Below are 22,910 nucleotides of genomic sequence, written 5' to 3' on the forward strand. Positions count from 1 at the left end.
CTACCGCCTGCGAAATGCCCACGCAAATTCCTCCATCTCTCTGCCACCCAAAGGCAGGTGTAAGTACAGGCGGCAGGCGGAAGAGCCGGCAACGACTAAGGCCAAATAAAGGTTCTGTTTGCCCCTCATATCCTATTAGCATCTACAGCCTGAGGCGGAGAGGGCAGGAGCCCCAGCCAGCCTCCGGAGACCCCTTCTACCACGTGGAGCTGAATCTACGTTCCACGCTGCCTGCTGTGTCCTGCAGCCCGCGTCGGACGACATGCCAGCCGTATTAGCCACGCTCTGATGAGGCACTGTGCCCATCTAGCCACCCTTTGTATACATTATTTCTGCTTACTGCAAGCGAATCTGTGTCCTGATACTCATTTCCAAGCGCCGCCTGATTCAAAGATGTCGGGCGCAATGCGGCGCCATAGCGAGGCTCTGTTGGTGCTTGTTGCCTAGCGACCACTCTGAATAATTGTTAACAACATCCGCTGGAAGGCGGGAGAGCCGCCACGACGACAGCCAGATAAAGTCCCTGTTTGCCCCTGCTCGCCTCGGGGCGGTGAGGCTACCATAACTATCACCCGGCTTCCCTTGTTATCCACAATCACTCACAAGTACTTTGTTACGATTCTCCTGTTATGATCTAGCGTGCGAGATAACGTATTTATTTTCCCCCCAGCATATGAGCCACCTCCTCCGGCTACCTGCATTTGTCTGCCGCTCACGCTCTTTTAAAGCGTTGTTGGCCCTGCCCTATCTTTGCCTAGCCTGCCGTAATTCTAAATGTTGTTATATAAGTATGTCTTATATTATTTGGCCCTACCAGTCAACTACAAGTGCCACAAACACCTCCACTGCAGCCAACTGTTTTCTTTGCCAGAATGCCTACCTCGTAAAGGCCACCATTGAACCTGTTATCATTGATATTCGTTAGCTTATGCTAACGACCCAGATTTATGCCGAATGCCCTACTACCGTAATTCTTTTGTATTCACTTGCATGCAACTCCGACTCCTACCAGGCCATCATTCAGCCCATGTCACTGTATCGGTACTGCCTAAGATGAATGATTAATAACAAGCGTCACTGTTACCCCACGACTGGCATCTATCCAACACCTAAATGTATTTTGATTAAATTCCACCAAAACATATATTTTTCTGAATGCTGCCGCTCATGTTATCGATCATCTGTGACTTTGCATTGTTCACTACCATTGCTTAACTGTAAGTGCCACCGACACCCCCATGACCGCTATCTGTCCATCACCAATATGTATACTTTTTAAATGCTACCTAAATGCATATTTTTTAAATAGTACCACAATGTATATTGTATATTGTTGATATATTGAGTTGCATGCCAGACTCTGCCTCCTAGATGCCTTCCGCAGTACTACAGTATCTGATCAATCTATGGCTATCCACGATTATGCATGACCCCACCATTAACCTTGCTTTGGTGTGCCTGCTCACCTTGATCTCCTTCATTAGCAGGAGCATCCACCTACCTTCACTGGTACCTACTAGCAGACCCAGCACCCTAACCTTGATCACCTCATCACACCTAATAACTTTCTGTCACCCTTGAAACTGCCTACGCTGATCAAGCTGACTTCCTTGCTGCCACCCTTGAAGCCGTTGCATACCACACCTCTGACTAGAACCCATGCATTGCACACAGTAACTGCCACAAACCATTGGTAATTCAGAGCCTGCCACTTGACATACCTCATCCTACTAAGACCTCTAGTCCTCCTTCTAAGACCCACACCGTACTGATGCTCAATTATCCATGCCCTTCTATGATCCGAAATGCAAGACTTGGTAACAGACTTGGTAAATCCTACCAAAATACCTTCTGTCCCATTGTTCGCAAACAATTCTCCTCTATGTTCATCCAAAACTAAACCTAAACCCTCAAAGAAGATGAGACTGGCCTAGGCCACACCCTTGCTTTCGGCCCACTACAACAACACTAATACCATCCTAGGTGCCTTGATCAATGCCAGGTCCCTAGACGCCCATGCAATGGATATTGCTGATCTTATCCTAGAAAATAATCTGGACTTCCTTGCTATAACCTAGGTGTTGTTACATGCAGTAGCTGGACTATCCCTCCATCTAGTGACCCCAATTAATTACACGGTCCTTAGAACAGACAGAGGCTCCACCAGAGGAGGTGGGGTGGCATTCGTAGCCAAAACTACACTGGGACTGAGAGTTGTCTCACACACCCCTATCAATTCCTGGGAACTATTGACTGTAAAACTCCCCCTCACAAACTCCAGAACCATAACAATGCATCTAAGTTACAGACCTCCCTGACCGCTGGGCTTTTTCAAGGAAGAAATGAATGTGCTCTTGTCCACTAATACGAAAATTCAAGAAGCCTTAACTAATAAAATCACTCTGCTTCAAAAGAAAATAGCAGCTAAAAAACAGTTTCTGATTCTACAGCAAACCACGCTCAAACCTACTCCCATCTTGCCAAAATCACCACAACGATTCAAATTTCCCCAGTATCCACCCAAGAAGTAATTAACATGCCTCATTGAAACCCTCTAATTGCCAAGGTAACTCATATCCCGCTTCGATCGTCAAAGACAGAGACAAAGAACTGGCCCCCTTTATAACTAGCCTCATCAATGCCTCATTTCACACAGGCACTATCCCAACTAATCTGAAGAACTCATGGGTACCCCCACTACTAAAAAAAACTAGACATGACCCCAGCATCCCCACCAATTTCCGTCCTATCACCACGGTTTCTCCTTAAAATCATTGACAAGGCTGCCTATAACCAACCAAATTCAAACCCTTAAATTACTTGGACTCCGACAATCTGGATTTAGGCCCCAACATGGGACATAAACGGCCCTGATCAATCTAAACATCCAGATCGATGACCTGAAGGACAAAGGGATTTGGTTGATCACTAGGAGCTTTGTGGACATGTATCCACTGCGGCTCACTTTTCAACCGAAGCAACAGCATGGATCCAATCTTTCCTCAACAATTGATCCATGAGAGTCCTCTCTGCCTCTACATCAGCTGACCCCATCCCCATCACCTGTGGTCTTCCACAAGGTTCATGTGTATCACCTACCAAGTACAATGTGTTCACCAAACCTCTGTTTAGTGATCTTTACCATCTGGGTGTCACCTACACTAACTATGCAGATGACACCCAGATCCTCCTGCCTCTGTCAAGAGATTACAATACAGACCTGGCCCTTGTTAATACAATCTACTTCATCATTCAGGCTTGTATGACCACTTACAATCTCTGCCTGAATGATGAGAAGATGAGTTACTTCTGTTAGCCTCCCCTACCAACATGAAGAAATTGAGCAACCTATACCAATCTTTCAACATTGATGGTAATGATATAAAGTTGGCCAACGAGGTTAAAACACTGGGTTTTTACCTAGACCCCTCCCTGAGTCTGCGTAGACAGGTAAGTGCAACTGCTTCAACCACTGCATACACTTGCAAGCTTATCCATTCTTGTGCAAACCATTTCTCTCCCCGGAAAGTTGTATGACCCTAGCGCATGCGCTAGCTTTATCTAAAATTGACTACTGCAATGTCCTTTAATTAGGAACAAGTAAATCTATTATCAATAAACTCCAAATTCTGCAGAATAATGCCCTTATAACTGCTTTGGGCATCCCCAGACAGCAACATATCTTAACAACTAGGTAGAGCAACAACCGGCTTTCTATCCAAGAAAGAATCCAGCTTAAAACAGCTTCACTTACTTATAAATGCCTTAATAACACTGTCCCTCAATAATTGGCAGAAACATGTGTCAAAAACAACCCACCAGACCAACCAGGACGACTAACACCGGCCGCCTAGGGGTACCGAGATACAAAGCTAAAAGAACAGGGGGTAGCAGCTTCCCAGTGATGGCTGCCCAACTCTGGAACTCCCTCCTCCCACACTACGCACAGACCAATCCTTCTACAAATTCAGAAAAGACACCAAACGTTGGTTGATCTCCAAAGACCCACCTGTTTAGACCATACCTCCTTCCCGCACCCATATGTATATATTTCCCCATAGTAGCCATTTACTGTACTACTTTGCCTCTGTATGTATATACCTCGCTTCTTGCTTAAAGTGTGTAACTGTTTTCTTGCCACACTCTTCTGTATGTAATTATTGCATATACTACCGGTTCTTGCCACATTCCCCTATTTGTAACTATTATGTGTACTATCTATTCTGTAGCCATGAACATGCATATTGTAAAGTGCCAAGATACCTTAGGGTGGGTGCGCAATATAAATAATAATACAATACAATACTTGCACATAGTAATTGCAGCATGAAGGTTGGTGTGTATGTCATGTTTAGGGGTGCATGTACGTAGCCAGGGATCCTATTGGACTTAGGTGTGCATGTACGCGTGTAGTATGGTGCAAGAACGGTTTACGGGGGTTCACACACAGATTTTCTGACTTTTGCCTGAGTTACGATACATCGTACACATGTTGTCGAAATGTCAGTAACAGTTACGGGGAACCCTGCACATTTTACTCAAGATGCAGGCCCACTTGTGCGGGACCCCACACCCTGTTTGAAGGGTGCATGCATTTGCACCCAGGGGAGCATGCAAAGGTAGCTGTACTGGCTGATTTTGCTTTGTGTGGGGGCGTGTCGAGGGTGTTCTGTCTGCAACTCGTGTATACAGTTAGTTTGTGCAGAAAATTCTATGAATACGCATGACACGCATTTTATATTCTGTATGCAGGCTTGCGCAGTGCCGTTCACAGCGGTCAGCCCTTTCAGGATTAATGCGCTCTTTTCCATGAATCAGCCTTTAAACTCATGCAGCCCGTTGCTCAACTTCAGCCCAACAGCACACATTCAGCCATAAGGCCTACCATTTCTGCTAGGAATATTTGGGGTTATGGACTTCCCAGGAATAGGTCTGGATCTCTGCCAATTGGTCCACAACACCTATTTGTGTGATGCAGATCCTCTAATTCCGCTTATCTTCTTTCCTTCACAGAAAGTATGTCTTTTTTTAGGAGGTACACATTTGTTATTCAGCCTATTTAAGAGACATTCAATTGAAACAAAATGCATATTCAGTTAGAAAATGCACCAGAGTACATTCGATACTGGCATAGGACAATGTAAAATGAAATTAACCGAAGGGAGAGAAATTTTGCATGAGAAGTGTAAACTCAGGGGCTCCCAATATGGTGAATAAAAAACGGGCATTATTACCAATAACACTGAAAATCGTAAACCAAGTCAGTAACCTCAAACAATATATGTTTGTGGTCAAGAAAAAGTATTTCAAGATACTTGTTGTGTAAATTGCGGAAGGACTCATTGTGTTTGAAAGGATAGCATGATCAATTAGACATACAAAAATACATTTGCATAACTCTAAACATTTCTCCTTTTTCGTTCAGGTACCTGATGCAATAAAGAGGTGCCAGCGTGCTGGCATCACAGTCCGTATGGTCACTGGAGATAACATAAATACCGCCCGTGCCATTGCCATAAAATGTGGCATTATTCATCCTGGGGAGGACTTTCTCTGCATAGAGGGAAAAGAATTTAACCGGAGGATCAGAAATGAGAAGGGAGAGGTGAGCAACCTATGACGCATTGTTCTATTTTGCAAAGACTTGAAGTTAAATATTTCTCTATTGACCACGTTGCCCCCAATAAAGATATAGATGTCGACGCACCCATCTGAATCAGAAGCCGAGATGATGCAGTGAATGAAGTATCCAAGAGAATTGTGGTTCACACACCATTATATATCTTCTTATCTCTCTTTCAGAAAGAGGACATGCATGTTATGCTCCAACTGTCATTAAAAAAGGAAGAACCACTACAAACCTTTAAAAACAAATATAAAGAGGCAAGAAAGATCCACCTATTGGCCTGCGATATGGAAACATGAAAATACAAAGGATGATTCATATTTGCATGTTTCCACAGGCAGGCCATGGGCAATATTTGTTTCTCTCAAGTGCTATGGAAGGGGGTGGGCAGGCCAAGGAGTAGTGTATTACCCCTGGTATTACCATGTGTGTGTCTTTCCTGATAATATGACAATATATTCAGGAAATGCCAAGTCAGTCCTTCAATTATGACCGACAGGGGAGAATAGGGAGATGGCAACGCTGTCCGGGGTTGCATGATAGACAATTTGAACTCAGCTGGTTCATTGTTAGACAGATGATCATGTTATGTTTGCACATAGTACGTTCCAAGACATCAGGCCTCCTTACAAGTGTGGCGGTCCGGAAACCAGGATGCTGGTAAACTCACCAGCACCCTTGTTTCTGGACTGCCACATTATGAGTCTGCTTACCGGGGCCCCTGCGCCCCACAGTTCTCACCATGCTGGGCGCATTTCCCCGGCAAGCAAATTTGCATCCGGTGCCGGTGCTTCCGTGTCCCCATCCCCATGGAGTCTTAAAGAACTCCATGGGAATGGGGATTTACAAAATCTGGCGCCTTGTCACAATTTATTACACGGCACATGCAAGTCAGGGACCTCCTTCCACTACTAGAAATGTGGCACACAATAAAAACGCTTTTTAATTCTACAATACAAATCATTTCTTAAGAAGGCCTCCAACCCATCTCGCACCCAACCTCCACAAACACCCTGTGTCACAATGGACTAGCAGCCATGCCGGTGTGTATCAATTAGAACCACAAATTACAACAGCCACCAATGTTGTGGCAACACAAAACGTAATGACTTCTGTAAAGCAACCAGGTTAAGATATACTGTCACAAATCCTTCCTGCTTGATTACAGAACAGAAGAAGAAGAATTCAACACACAACAATAGCACACTGGTTAAGCACTCCCCCTGTGACCCTCACCCCCAAAACATCGATTGGACTTGATTCCTTTGAATGGAAGGCAGTGGCAGGGAGTAGGAATACAAGGGAAAAATCAGTGTTGGTGTGGTGCCCACAGAAACAATATGGGAGACAGAAAGGAAAAGGGAACATTTGTTTGGCACATCAGAATAGAAGAATGTGGTTTTCAATTATTTATCACAACTGCTATGGAAAAAAATAGAACAACAGGGAATGTGTTTGCATACACTGAGAAAGACAGTCAGGGCTTTTCGAAAATACTAGTCAGCACACAAGGAGAAACTCAGTTTTAGGATATTGAATACATAGGCAATGGGAAAGAAAAGACATATGGATTTCGTTTGAGATCACAATGGAGAATTCGATTTTGGGGATTTTGAGCATACTTTCAATGGCAAAGAAACTGCAAATGGGAATTTGTTTTTACTGATGCTTAAAATGACAGGCAAGCTCTGGGAAATGGGGAAGCTTACAGGAGGAAAATAGGTTTTGGGTTAGGATGACAGATGCAATCGGAAAGTACAGCTGCAGATGGAAATTCGTTTAGCAGGGCACAATTTAAACATGGACAAATTTGTTTCTCAGATCACAATGGGATTAATTCTTTTGGGCAACACATCATGACTATATCAGTTCACAATACACTGGGAAGAGATGGTTGGTTCAAATTCCAACAATAAAAATCCTGTCAAATGAATGGGGACATTTATTGATTTGCTTAGAAAAATACACTAAAGATTTACACAGGCAAATGGGGATTCTTCAGTGGGGGCAATGACAGAAATGAGTGAAATACACAAGCAAATGGGGATTCTTCAATGGGGTAATGACTGAAATACACAGTCAAGTAGGGATTTTGAAACAGGTAATTATCTATTGCAATGCTACAAGATTACCAGACCTACACCCTCTATGGCTTTTGGGGTTTAGTTCTACTTACAGGAGAGTTCTGGACTGGACATCAGGGAGTGTCAGAGCACCACTGCTGGGACAGCCAATGGGGCCAATCAAGGATTTACTCTTTCCTCCAAGGGGTCCCAAGTCAGCTACTTAGTCTCCTGGCTCCTCTGCAAGATTAGGCCTCACTGCTAGTGCTGGGATGTTCCTCCAGATTTCAGCAGTTGATCACCTCAGGGGTTAGTGGAAAGAGCCCTGATCCGAGGTGGGGTTACTTAGTTATAGGGCAAATTACATCACAAATGTGTCATCGTTCCTGCAGATGGATAGGTTAATGTTCACTACCCCACTCCCATATGTGTGCTGGTAGGTTGAGAAAATGTGGGAGTGCTTTGTGACACCAGGGGAGGAGACCCTTCTATCATCTTACTTCAGCAGAGGGGCTTGGTCTGGTTCAGGGACATAGACATCTCACAGCATGACAAGTGCCCTTAATCTCCATGTTTTGACAAATATGAAGAATTGTTTTAACACGATATTATACAATGAATCACCTAAGCCTCGTCGGGTGTCTGTAGGTCATTCCTGTACAGAGCTACAGTTTTTCCTCATTTACTCCAAAATGATATCAGTGAAAACTGTGGCCCTTGGTGGGTGGAATATGAATCATATTTTGCACGTTTAAATCAACTTTGCATTTTTTGCATTCACAAGGAGGGCCACATTATGTTTTTGTTAATAACGTTTGGTATGTTGGTTACACCAAAATAATTTTTAGATGGTGAGAAGCAGAAAACGATGGAAACCAAGACCTTGGCTGTATAGCCAGCAGTGTGGGCGGCACACCCAAAAACCACAATATTGTGGTACATTTCTGATTTCCTGTAAAAGTAAATCACACTATTTCAATGTTCTGATTCAAAATGTACAGTCCTGATTTAATTTCCGTCAATCAGCATTAAACAAAAAATTCCATATAGTTGCAGACACATCCATGTAATAGCCTATGCATTTCAGACATGGACATCATTCTTCAGGGCCTGTATCTTATATACCAACATTTTGATGATCCATAGTCACAAAAAGAGTCACTGTATTAATTCATCACAGAAAAAAACCATACAGCAAGAATACATAGCATGTGTGCCACTGTTAGCATTGTTCATATTCACATGGACATCCATAGATATGCACAATTCACCATCATGTACATTCAAATCATTCAAATATTGGAAGAATAAACAGCAACGTGTATTACAAATATACGCAGCAAAACGTGTTCCAACCACATTAAACCCATATACCAAAGTTGTCATACATACGTGATATGTTTAAACGTTGTCATGCCATGGTCCAGATGAGAAAATAATGGAAAAAATAAACAAACCATGAAAAATGTCAGAAAATGAAATTTAATTCAGTAACCTTCAATAACCTCTAAATCACGACAATCTCTGCGAATTAAAAAACATGCTATCATGCAACTGACCTGATGCCGTTTCTCTGCTATTTGGTGAAAAGTAATTAAAACAGCCTATTACTTAATGCCCCCCTATCCCGACGAGCAGTGCAAACATTAATTTCCTTGAAAAGTCGCTTACCATTTTATTGTGCGTTCGGTGTATGTGTATGTGCATATGCACCTACGCCTAAAAACTTCTCCAAAGCGTGTGTAGCACTTGATTTTTCGGTAATGGGCCAGTACTCTGCCTGTAACCAAAAAATGCATGTTGTTCAAAATGCCATTATACTAATTCCTACATTACTGCCTCGTAATGCTCGGAAGCAGCGTTCTCAACTCACCTAATCTAAATTGAAATTAGAAATGACACAGCGGCACAAGAGCGCGCATGTTCATGTTGTTCAAGTATTTGTTAGATGGTTGCCATAGTTACCCAAAAGTGTAGCGGGCCCACCATCTTGGAATGGTATAACCTCTGAAGCAGAACATGTTCAGCTTTCCACAAATCCTACCATGTTTATTGTGTGACAAATATTACTGATGTTACTTGATGAAAAGCATTTCTCCCATTTTACACAATGGACAGTCAACCCCACTCATTGACCCTGGCCCCCACCTTCCTGGAGCACATGACATCAGCAGAGGTCTGTGTTTAGAATAGCCTGCAGATTCCAAATACTAATGACTAGTTAATGCATGTTTTATGGCAGCTTGTGGGACCTGGGGTCATAAAGGCTGGGACACAAACCTCCTTTATATTGTCCAGCCCGTAAATTTGATCTCTAATGGAATTTAAAGTTGTATTTTTAAGAGAAGGCTCTTGATGGATGGAGAGAGCCAGGCCTATATCCCCCTGACAACAGGGCCCTTGGAATCCAGTTTCACATGTGAAGAAATCACAAGCAGAGCAAAGCATTTCACACTCAGCCAAAATTGCCTTTTTAGCCCACATTTTGCCTTTAAAAAGCTCTTTAGAATGCACACAGAAATAAGCGTCCTTCAAAAGTTGTCCCTTACATACAGGTATTAAGGAAGACATCATAATTACACTTTTAGTGACCTTGGTGAACATTTTTCTTTGCAGATTGTCACTTGGGAGGCAAAATGAAATGTCATTGTGTTGGTTTCACCCATGAAAGTAACTCCATGTCACTGCAGTTCAACATCCCCTTGTAGATTCTGTACACTGTTGTTTCCTCTGTGATGGGCTCATGATAGACAGAAATTAAGTTCATGTTTGGAAGCCTTGCACACATTTTGATGTTCATATTTTTAGTTTAGAGTGAAAAACGAAATTACTCATTTTATTTAATGTTCATGATGGAAAGCAATCTGATTCACTTCAACTGCTGCACACAATGCTGACATCCCATTGAGGATTCTGTGGACTGTTGTTTCTGAAAATGTTATTTCAGATCTCCAAGAATTTGTCAATCATTGCAATGTGTCTTTCCCTCATGCAAAGCAGTTGGCATCTTTAATTATCTTGGTGCTATGATGCAAAATTTAAATCCTTTTGACCTTATTTCCAGAAGCCTCATGTCCCACATTATTTCAGCGCAGGCCTTTTACTTAGGGGCATGTCCCCTACTGACACTGTCCTTTTATTTATGAGATCCAGGGGCAATTTCACCCCACAGCCTGACTTCCCGCACCGCCAGGACTTGTAATATCCCGTGACAATGGGAAGTCAGGTTCGGGGTACAGTGTTACGGGGATGGCAGCAACCCACCAGTGGCATCAGTGGGTTGTCCGCCAACCTTGTAATGAGGTCTTGCCCACCCCTGTCTGTCATCTAAACTAGCATTCCACTTCTGATCAAAATCTGTGCTCCGATGCTTCTCCCAGTGACTAGATTCTGCCTGGAGTGCTGGGTGAGGGGTTTCAGTCCTAAGTTCCCAGTTCCGGACCCAACTCCTTCTTGATGATCATGCTGTTTGAAACCAACTCTCTTTTGCCATCCAATAAATACCCCATTTTCTCCTCATTAGCTAATTTATGTTTTTTTTTTTTAAATCTGACTGTCTTCCATTTATCATTTCAGTATCTCAAATGATGTGATGTAATGTGATCCTATACAGCACTTTCTTGCCATGTTTGTTGACCTCTCTGCATTTAGCTGTGTAAGAAACCAGGAATAATGTTTCAGTCGGATAGCAGGAGAGGTAGATGCAGAAACTGTGGTGTTGATGGGAGGTGGTTGAATGCACCCGGGACCTGAGTGCTGTTCTGCTTCTATGGCTATATTGAAGACACTTGCATGTTATCCAAAAGTAGAACCCAGGATCTGATAAACTGCTTTGGGTTTAGATAACCACTGATGTTGGTGATTGGGACAGTACTAAAGAAGATCGCTTTTAATAGCCCAATAAGTGTTGATCTACTAATAGATAATAGCTTCAACTCTTTGGCACAATTATTCATGTGCATTATAATCAGGTGGCAACCACTTCGTACTGACAATGCATAGGTGCTGATTAGATAAGACAGGATTATTACATAGGATGACATGTCATATGAAATAGTCTTTTATAGAACAAATTCTTCCATTTTGCTAACCTCTCGGTGCATGGATCTGGAACAGAAGAGGGTGGCAGCAGAGAGACTGCCAGGTGTGAATCCTAAATTGATGATGGGTGGAGGTGAGAAGTAGCCTTTGCATGTGTGTTGGAATGTTTTTAGATGGTTCCTAGTGTTGACACTAAAAATATTGCCATATCTAAAGGGCAACAACTTGGTATCAATAACTTGCTCAATGTGCTACCAGAGTGGGTGTTGGGGTGGAAGTATTGCCCACGCTGTCAGATAAAGAGCTATCTGCGTCTCTGCTGGGATTTTCAAAGTGGTGAGGGGTGCCAGCTGGAATTAGGCCACACTGTGTATGGAGACATGTGTATTAGGGGACAGTTGGGAAGGTGGGAAAAGGAAGAGGAACAGTTGGTTAGTGAAGGAATTTTATACTGACAGTATTTATTGGACCAGTGAGTCCTAGCTGTCCTTAGCTGTCCTGAGAATGGTTGTTGTTCCTAAAATGATATTGGGGAGGGGTGGCAATTTAGGGGTCGATTCATGGAATTAATGTGCGCCGAAAATTCCAGCGCAGAGGTGCCAAAACGTGCGAATCGCAGTGCAAGTGCGAAAATTGCAGTGCAAGTGCGAAAATCGCAGGAAAATCTGCGCACAGCGATTCATGGAAGTCCGTGCGCGAGAAAAACATTGGATGTGCGCTAAAAATGTGCGCCGCGAACGCCGGCGCACAGGTCATCCAACAGCGTGTGCCACGGCCACTGCGAAATCGCACATAGCGCGGCGCACATCACAAAAGTAGGCGGAACACGGGGCGTAACACTCGGAATGGGGAACAACGCGTGAAAATATGGGCGTCACGGGGGAAGTACAGGAGGCAAGTGCGCGGAACGCCCACACGCTCGCCTACAACCCGTATTCATGGAATCGAATAGGGCAAACCAGCGCACGGTCAAAGACGCGCACAGGGCCAAACAAGTACGCCACAAGAAAGCAGGCGGTAGCGCCCCTGCGACTGAAAAAATTGTGCGCCAAAATGTGCGCTAACAAAAAGCACCCATATACAGCCATGATGAATGGCCCATACAGTGGCCCTCTAGGACAAATGAGGTGCAAAGGGGCCCCGACAAACACGGACACACGCTGTGTGAAAAATAGCATGTGCGCGTGTTCCTGGGTGCGCAGGAAGTTCCACACGCGATTAGCCTGGGTACGTGTACTTTGGGGTGCGTGGGAAGTTCCACACGCGATTAGCCTGGGTACGTGTGTTTCGGGATGCGCGGGAAGTTCCACACGTGATTGGCCTGGGTACGTGTACTTCGGGTGCGCGGGAAGTTCCACACGCGATTGGCCTGGGTACGTGTGTTTCGGGATGCGCGGGAAGTTCCACACGCGATTGGCATGGGTACGTGTACTTCGGGGTGCTTGGGAAGTCCCACACGCGATTTCAGCAGGGTACGTGTATTCCGAGGTGCGCGGGAAGATTCACATGCGATTTCAGCAGGGTACGTGTATTTCGGTGGTGCCGGGGAATGCTGCACGTGATTTGGCTGTGTGGGTCCTCCCAGGTGTTCCCTCTACACCCTCCACGGCCCCTGCAGGCAGCCTACACCACAGGGGACTACCCTGCACCCCTGCTCATGTCCCACAGGCAACCCATCCACCATGGCCATGCCCCCCAGCCAACCCACATGTCACCTTGCACTACTGATCACCAACACATGTCTCCCAGCACCCCACCCCCCAGCACTGTGGGGCACCCTCCACCAGGCCCCCACTCATGTCTCCCTGCACCCCACCCCCCACCTGTCAGGGGCACCCTCCACCAGCCCCCCACTCATGTCTCCCAGCACCCCCACCCCCCAGCACTGTGGGGAACCCTCCCATAGGCCCCCACTCATGTCTCCCTGCACCCCCACCCCCCACCAGTCAGGAGCACCCTCCACCAGGCCCCCACTCATGTCCCCCTGCACCCCCAACCCCCAGCATCCAGAGGCACCCTCCACCAGGCCCCCACTCATGTCTCCCATCACCCCCTCCCCAGCAGTGCAGGGCACCCTCCACCAGGCCCCCACTCATGTCCCCCTGCACCCCCACCCTCCAGCATCCAGGTGCACCCACCACCAGGCCCCCACTCATGTCTCCCATCACCCCCACCCCCCAGCAGTGCAGGGCACCCTCCACCAGGCCCCCACTCATGTACAACTCATGTCTCCCAGCACCCCCACCCCCCAGCAGTGCAGGGCACCCTCCACCAGGCCCCCACTTATGTCCAACTCATGTCTCCAATCACCCCCACCCCCAGTAGTGCAGGGCACCCTCCACCAGGCCCCCACTCATGTCCACCTGCACCCCTACCCCCCAGCATCCAGGGGCACCCTCCACCAGGCCCGCACTCATGTTTCCCAGCACCCCCACCCCCCAGCATCCAGGGGCACCCTCCACCAGGCCCCCACTCATGTCTCACATCACCCACACCCCCCAGCATCCAGGGGCACCCTCCACCAGGCCCCCACTCATGTCTCCCATCACCCCCACCCCCAGCAGTGCAGGGCACCCTCCACCAGGTCCCCACTCATGTCCAACTCATGTCTCCCAGCATCCCCACCCCCCAGCAGTGCAGGGCACCCTCCACCAGGCCCCCACTCATGTCTCCCTGCACCCCCACCCCCCAGCACTGTGGGGCACCCTCCACCAGGCCCCCATTCATGTTGCCCAGCACCCCCACCCCCCAGCACTGTGGGGCACCCTCCACCAGGCCCCCACTCATGTCCCCCTGCACCCCCACCCACCAGCATCCAGGGGCACCCTCCACCAGGCCCCCTCTCATGTTTCCCTGCACCCCACCCCCCACCAGTCAGGGGCACCCTCCACCAGCCCCCCACTCATGTCTCCCAGCACCCCCACCCTCCACCCGTCAGGGGCACCCTCCACCAGGCCCCCACTCATGTCTCCCTGCACCCCCACCCCCACCAGTCAGGAGCACCCTCCACCAGGCCCCCACTCATGTCCCCCTGCACCCCCACCCCCCAGCATCCAGGGGCACCCTCCACCAGGCCCCCACTCATGTCTCCCATCACCCCCACCCCCCAGCAGTGCAGGGCACCCTCCACCAGGCCCCCACTCATGTCTCCCTGCACCCCACCCCCCACCAGTCAGGGGCACCCTCCATCAGCCCCCCACTCATGTCTCCCAGCACCCCACCCCCCACCAGTCAGGGGCACCCTCCACCAGGCCCCCACTCATGTCTCCCAGCACCCCCACCCCCCAGCACTGTGGGGAACCCTCCACCAGGGCCCCACTCATGTCTCCCTGCACCCCCACCCCCCACCAGTCAAGAGCACCCTCCACCAGGCCCCCATTCATGTCCCCCTGCGCCCCCACCCCCGAGCATCCAGGGGCACCCTCCACCAGGCCCCCACTCATGTCTCCCATCACCCCACCCCCCAGCAGTGCAGGGCACCCTCCGCCAGGCCCCCACTCATGTCCCCCTGCACCCCCACCCCCCAGCATCCAGGGGCACCCTCCACCAGGCCCCCACTCATGTACAACACATGTCTCCCAGCACCCCACCCCCCAGCACTGTGGGGCACCCTCCACCAGGCCCCCACTCATGTCTCCCTGCACCCCACCCCCACCAGTCAGGGGCACCCTCCACCAGCCCCCCACTCATGTCTCCCAGCACCCCCACCAGTCAGGGGCACCCTCCACCAGGCCCCCACTCATGTCTCCCAGCACCCCCACCCCCCAGCACTGTGGGGAACCCTCCACCAGGCCCCCACTCATGTCTCCCTGCACCCCCACCCCCCACCAGTTAGGAGCACCCTCCACCAGGCCCCCACTCATGTCCCCCTGCACCCCCACCCCCCAGCATCCAGGGGCACCCTCCACCAGGCCCCCACTCATGTCTCCCATCACCCCCACCCCCCAGCAGTGCAGGGCACCCTCCACCAGGCCCCCACTCATGTCCCCCTGCACCCCCACCCCCCAGCATCCAGGGGCACCCTCCACCAGGCCCCCACTCATGTCTCCCATCACCCCCACCCCCCAGCAGTGCAGGGCACCCTCCACCAGGCCCCCACTCATGTACAACTCATGTCTCCCAGCACCCCCACCCCCCAGCAGTGCAGGGCACCCTCCACAAGGCCCCCACTCATGTCCCACTCATGTCTCCCACCACCCCCACCCCCCAGCAGTGCAGGGCACCCTCCACCAGGCCCCCACTCATGTCTCCCAGCACCCCCACCCCCCAGCAGTGCAGGGCACCCTCCACCAGGCCCCCACTCATGTCCCCCTGCACCCCTACCCCCCAGCATCCAGGGGCACCCTCCACCAGGCCCCCACTCATGTCTCCCAGCACCCCCACCCCCCAGCATCCAGGGGCACCGTCCACCAGGCCCCCACTCATGTCTCCCATCACCCCCACCCCCCAGCATCCAGGGGCACCCTCCACCAGGCCCCCACTCATGTCTCCCAGCACCCCCACCCCCCAGCATCCAGGGGCACCCTCCACCAGGCCCCCACTCATGTCTCCCATCACCCCCACCCCCAGCAGTGCAGGGCACCCTCCACCAGGCCCCCACTCATGTCCAACTCATGTCTCCCAGCACCCCCACCCCCCAGCAGTGCAGGGCACCCTCCACCAGGCCCCCACTCATGTCTCGCTGCACCCCCACCCCCCAGCACTGTGGGGCACCCTCCACCAGGCCCCCACTCATGTCTCCTAGCACCCCCACCCTCCAGCACTGTGGGGTACCCTCCACTAGGCCCCTACTCATGTCCCCCTGCACCCCCACCCACCAGAATCCAGGGGCACCCTCCACCAGGCCCCCACTCATGTCCAACTCATGTCCCCCTGCACCCCCACACCCCAGCAGTGCAGGGCACCCTCCACCAGGCCCCCACTCATGTCTCCCAGCACCCCCACCCCCCAGGATCCAGGGGCACCCTCCACCAGGCCCCTACTCATGTCTCCCAGCACCCCCACCCCCCAGCATGCAGGGGCACCCTCCACCAGGCCCCCACTCATGTCTCCCATCACCCCCACCCCCCAGCAGTGCAGGGCACCCTCCACCAGGCCCCCACTCATGTCCAACTCATGTCTCCCAGCACCCCCAACCCCCAGCAGTGCAGGGCACCCTCCACCAGGCCCCCACTCATGTCCAACTCATGTCTCCCACCACCCCCACCCCCCAGCAGTGCAGGGCACCCTCCACCAGGCCCCCACTCATGTCCAACTCATGTCTCCCACCACCCCCACCCCCAGCAGTGCAGGGCACCCTCCACCAGGCCCCCACTCATGTCTCCCATCACCCCCAGCCCTCAGCAGTGCAGGGCACCCTCCACCAGCCCCCCACTCATGTCCCCCTGCACCCCCACCCCCCAGCATCCAGGGGCACCCTCCACCAGGCCCCCACTCATGTCTCCCATCACCCCCAACCCCCAGCAGTGCAGGGCAACCTCCACCAGGCCCCCACTCATGTCCCCCTGCACCCCCACCCCCAGCATCCAGGGGCACCCTCCACCAGGCCCCCACTCATGTCTCCCAGCACCCCCAGCCCCCAGCATCCAGAGGCACCCTCCACCAGGCCCCCACTCATGTCTCCCAGCACCCCCACCCCCCAGCACTGTGGGGAACCCTCCACCAGGCCCCCACTCATGTCTCCCTGCACCCCCACCCCCCACCAGTCAGGGGCACCCTCCACCAGCCCCCCACTCATGTCACCCAGCACCCCCACCCTCCACCCGTCAGGGGCACCCTCCACCAGGCCCCCACTCATGTCTCCCTGCACCCCCACCCCCACCAGTCAGGAGCACCCTCCACCAGGCCCCCACTCATGTCCCCCTGCACCCCCACCCCCCAGCATCCAGGGGCACCCTCCACCAGGCCCCCACTCATGTCTCCCATCACCCCCACCCCCCAGCAGTGCAGGGCACCCTCCACCAGGCCCCCACTCATGTCTCCCTGCACGCCACCCCCCACCAGTCAGGGGCACCCTCCATCAGCCCCCCACTCATGTCTCCCAGAAACCCACCCCCCACCAGTCAGGGGCACCCTCCACCTGGCCCCCACTCATGTCTCCCAGCACCCCCACCCCCCAGCACTGTGGGGAACCCTCCACCAGGGCCCCACTCATGTCTCCCTGCACCCCCACCCCCCACCAGTCAAGAGCACCCTCCACCAGGCCCCCATTCATGTCCCCCTGCGCCCCCACCCCCGAGCATCCAGGGGCACCCTCCACCAGGCCCCCACCCATGTCTCCCATCACCCCCACCCCCCAGCAGTGCAGGGCACCCTCCACCAGGCCCCCACTCATGTCCCCCTGCACCCCCACCCCCCAGCATCCAGGGGCACCCTCCACCAGGCCCCCACTCAAGTACAACACATGTCTCCCAGCACCCCACCCCCCAGCACTGTGGGGCACCCTCCACCAGGCCCCCACTCATGTCTCCCTGCACCCCACCCCCACCAGTCAGGGGCACCCTCCACCAGCCCCCCACTCATGTCTCCCAGCACCCCCACCAGTCAGGGGCACCCTCCACCAGGCCCCCACTCATGTCTCCCAGCACCCCCACCCCCCAGCACTGTGGGGAACCCTCCACCAGGCCCCCACTCATGTCTCCCTGCACCCCCACCCCCCACCAGTTAGGAGCACCCTCCACCAGGCCCCCACTCATGTCCCCCTGCACCCCCACCCCCCAGCATCCAGGGGCACCCTCCACCAGGCCCCCACTCATGTCTCCCATCACCCCCACCCCCCAGCAGTGCAGGGCACCCTCCACCAGGCCCCCACTCATGTCCCCCTGCACCCCCACCCCCCAGCATCCAGGGGCACCCTCCACCAGGCCCCCACTCATGTCTCCCATCACCCCCAGCCCCCAGCAGTGCAGGGCACCCTCCACCAGGCCCCCACTCATGTACAACTCATGTCTCCCAGCACCCCCACCCCCCAGCAGTGCAGGGCACCCTCCACCAGGCCCCCACTCATGTCCCACTCATGTCTCCCACCACCCCCACCCCCCAGCAGTGCAGGGCACCCTCCACCAGGCCCCCACTCATGTCTCCCAGCACCCCCACCCCCCAGCAGTGCAGGGCACCCTCCACCAGGCCCCCACTCATGTCCCCCTGCACCCCTACCCCCCAGCATCCAGGGGCACCCTCCACCAGGCCCCCACTCATGTCTCCCAGCACCCCCACCCCCCAGCATCCAGGGGCACCCTCCACCAGGCCCCCACTCATGTCTCCCATCACCCCCACCCCCCAGCATCCAGGGGCACCCTCCACCAGGCCCCCACTCATGTCTCCCAGCACCCCCACCCCCCAGCATCCAGGGGCACCCTCCACCAGGCCCCCACTCATGTCTCCCATCACCCCCACCCCCAGCAGTGCAGGGCACCCTCCACCAGGCCCCCACTCATGTCCAACTCATGTCTCCCAGCACCCCCACCTCCCAGCAGTGCAGGGCACCCTCCACCAGGCCCCCACTCATGTCTCGCTGCACCCCCACCCCCCAGCACTGTGGGGCACCCTCCACCAGGCCCCCACTCATGTCTCCTAGCACCCCCACCCTCCAGCACTGTGGGGTACCCTCCACCAGGCCCCTACTCATGTCCCCCTGCACCCCCACCCACCAGAATCCAGGGGCACCTTCCACCAGGCCCCCACTCATGTCCAACTCATGTCCCCCTGCACCCCCACACCCCAGCAGTGCAGGGCACCCTCCACCAGGCCCCCACTCATGTCTCCCAGCACCCCCACCCCCCAGGATCCAGGGGCACCCTCCACCAGGCCCCTACTCATGTCTCCCAGCACCCCCACCCCCCAGCATGCAGGGGCACCCTCCACCAGGCCCCCACTCATGTCTCCCATCACCCCCTCCCCCCAGCAGTGCAGGGCACCCTCCACCAGGCCCCCACTCTTGTCCAACTCATGTCTCCCAGCACCCCCACCCCCCAGCAGTGCAGGGCACCCTCCACCAGGCCCCCACTCATGTCCAACTCATGTCTCCCACCACCCCCACCCCCCAGCAGTGCAGGGCACCCTCCACCAGGCCCCCACTCATGTCCAACTCATGTCTCCCACCACCCCCACCCCCCAGCAGTGCAGGGCACCCTCCACCAGGCCCCCACTCATGTCTCCCATCACCCCCACCCCTCAGCAGTGCAGGGCACCCTCCACCAGCCCCCCACTCATGTCCCCCTGCACCCCCACCCCCCAGCATCCAGGGGCACCCTCCACCAGGCCCCCACTCATGTCTCCCATCACCCCCAACCCCCAGCAGTGCAGGGCAACCTCCACCAGGCCCCCACTCATGTCCCCCTGCACCCCCACCCCCAGCATCCAGGGGCACCCTCCACCAGGCCCCCACTCATGTCTCCCAGCACCCCCAGCCCCCAGCATCCAGAGGCACCCTCCACCAGGCCCCCACTCATGTCTCCCAGCACCCCCACCCCCCAGCACTGTGGGGAACCCTCCACCAGGCCCCCACTCATGTCTCCCTGCACCCCCACCCCCCACCAGTCAGGGGCACCCTCCACCAGCCCCCCACTCATGTCTCCCAGCACCCCCACCCTCCACCCGTCAGGGGCACCCTCCACCAGGCCCCCACTCATGTCTCCCTGCACCCCCACCCCCACCAGTCAGGAGCACCCTCCACCAGGCCCCCACTCATGTCCCCCTGCACCCCCACCCCCCAGCATCCAGGGGCACCCTCCACCAGGCCCCCACTCATGTCTCCCATCACCCCCACCCCCCAGCAGTGCAGGGCACCCTCCACCAGGCCCCCACTCATGTCTCCCTGCACCCCACCCCCCACCAGTCAGGGGCACCCTCCATCAGCCCCCCACTCATGTCTCCCAGCACCCCACCCCCCACCAGTCAGGGGCACCCTCCACCAGGCCCCCACTCATGTCTCCCAGCACCCCCACCCCCCAGCACTGTGGGGAACCCTCCACCAGGGCCCCACTCATGTCTCCCTGCACCCCCACCCCCCACCAGTCAAGAGCACCCTCCACCAGGCCCCCATTCATGTCCCCCTGCGCCCCCACCACCGAGCATCCAGGGGCACCCTCCACCAGGCCCCCACTCATGTCTCCCATCACCCCCACCCCCGAGCAGTGCAGGGCACCCTCCACCAGGCCCCCACTCATGTCCCCCTGCACCCCCACCCCCCAGCATCCAGGGGCACCCTCCACCAGGCCCCCACTCATGTACAACACATGTCTCCCAGCACCCCACCCCCCAGCACTGTGGGGCACCCTCCACCAGGCCCCCACTCATGTCTCCCTGCACCCCACCCCCACCAGTCAGGGGCACCCTCCACCAGCCCCCCACTCATGTCTCCCAGCACCCCCACCAGTCAGGGGCACCCTCCACCAGGCCCCCACTCATGTCTCCCAGCACCCCCACCCCCCAGCACTGTGGGGAACCCTCCACCAGGCCCCCACTCATGTCTCCCTGCACCCCCACCCCCCACCAGTTAGGAGCACCCTCCACCAGGCCCCCACTCATGTCCCCCTGCACCCCCACCCCCCAGCATCCAGGGGCACCCTCCACCAGGCCCCCACTCATGTCTCCCATCACCCCCACCCCCCAGCAGTGCAGGGCACCCTCCACCAGGCCCCCACTCATGTCCCCCTGCACCCCCACCCCCCAGCATCCAGGGGCACCCTCCACCAGGCCCCCACTCATGTCTCCCATCACCCCCACCCCCAGCAGTGCAGGGCACCCTCCACCAGGCCCCCACTCATGTACAACTCATGTCTCCCAGCACCCCCACCCCCCAGCAGTGCAGGGCACCCTCCACCAGGCCCCCACTCATGTCCCACTCATGTCTCCCACCACCCCCACCCCCCAGCAGTGCAGGGCACCCTCCACCAGGCCCCCACTCATGTCTCCCAGCACCCCCACCCCCCAGCAGTGCAGGGCACCCTCCACCAGGCCCCCACTCATGTCCCCCTGCACCCCTACCCCCCAGCATCCAGGGGCACCCTCCACCAGGCCCCCACTCATGTCTCCCAGCACCCCCACCCCCCAGCATCCAGGGGCACCCTCCACCAGGCCCCCACTCATGTCTCCCATCACCCCCACCCCCCAGCATCCAGGGGCACCCTCCACCAGGCCCCCACTCATGTCTCCCAGCACCCCCACCCCCCAGCATCCAGGGGCACCCTCCACCAGGCCCCCACTCATGTCTCCCATCACCCCCACCCCCAGCAGTGCAGGGCACCCTCCACCAGGCCCCCACTCATGTCCAACTCATGTCTCCCAGCACCCCCACCCCCCAGCAGTGCAGGGCACCCTCCACCAGGCCCCCACTCATGTCTCGCTGCACCCCCACCCCCCAGCACTGTGGGGCACCCTCCACCAGGCCCCCACTCATGTCTCCTAGCACCCCCACCCTCCAGCACTGTGGGGTACCCTCCACCAGGCCCCTACTCATGTCCCCCTGCACCCCCACCCACCAGAATCCAGGGGCACCCTCCACCAGGCCCCCACTCATGTCCAACTCATGTCCCCCTGCACCCCCACACCCCAGCAGTGCAGGGCACCCTCCACCAGGCCCCCACTCATGTCTCCCAGCACCCCCACCCCCCAGGATCCAGGGGCACCCTCCACCAGGCCCCTACTCATGTCTCCCAGCACCCCCACCCCCCAGCATGCAGGGGCACCCTCCACCAGGCCCCCACTCATGTCTCCCATCACCCCCACCCCCCAGCAGTGCAGGGCACCCTCCACCAGGCCCCCACTCATGTCCAACTCATGTCTCCCAGCACCCCCACCCCCCAGCAGTGCAGGGCACCCTCCACCAGGCCCCCACTCATGTCCAACTCATGTCTCCCACCACCCCCACCCCCCAGCAGTGCAGGGCACCCTCCACCAGGCCCCCACTCATGTCCAACTCATGTCTCCCACCACCCCCACCCCCCAGCAGTGCAGGGCACCCTCCACCAGGCCCCCACTCATGTCTCCCATCACCCCCACCCCTCAGCAGTGCAGGGCACCCTCCACCAGCCCCCCACTCATGTCCCCCTGCACCCCCACCCCCCAGCATCCAGGGGCACCCTCCACCAGGCCCCCACTCATGTCTCCCATCACCCCCACCCCCCAGCAGTGCAGGGCACCCTCCACCAGGCCCCCACTCATGTCCAACTCATGTCTCC

General features: G+C 54.7%; 1 protein-coding gene across 17 annotated transcripts in view; it reads left to right on the forward strand.

Annotated features, from left to right (window-relative positions):
- The window catches only part of ATP2B2 (ATPase plasma membrane Ca2+ transporting 2), a 2,164,916-nt gene that overhangs the window by 1,798,574 nt on the left and 343,432 nt on the right, over positions 1-22,910 (forward strand). For all 17 annotated transcript variants that reach the window (XM_069643898.1, XM_069643899.1, XM_069643906.1 and 14 more), the window contains one exon: positions 5,426-5,605. In XM_069643898.1, the coding sequence (XP_069499999.1) occupies positions 5,426-5,605 (180 nt within the window). The remainder of the gene's footprint in view (positions 1-5,425; positions 5,606-22,910) is intronic.

Source organism: Ambystoma mexicanum, chromosome 2p, assembly GCF_040938575.1.
Source record: "Ambystoma mexicanum isolate Mex_15411 chromosome 2p, UKY_AmexF1_1, whole genome shotgun sequence".
NCBI classification, from domain to species: domain Eukaryota; kingdom Metazoa; phylum Chordata; class Amphibia; order Caudata; family Ambystomatidae; genus Ambystoma; species Ambystoma mexicanum.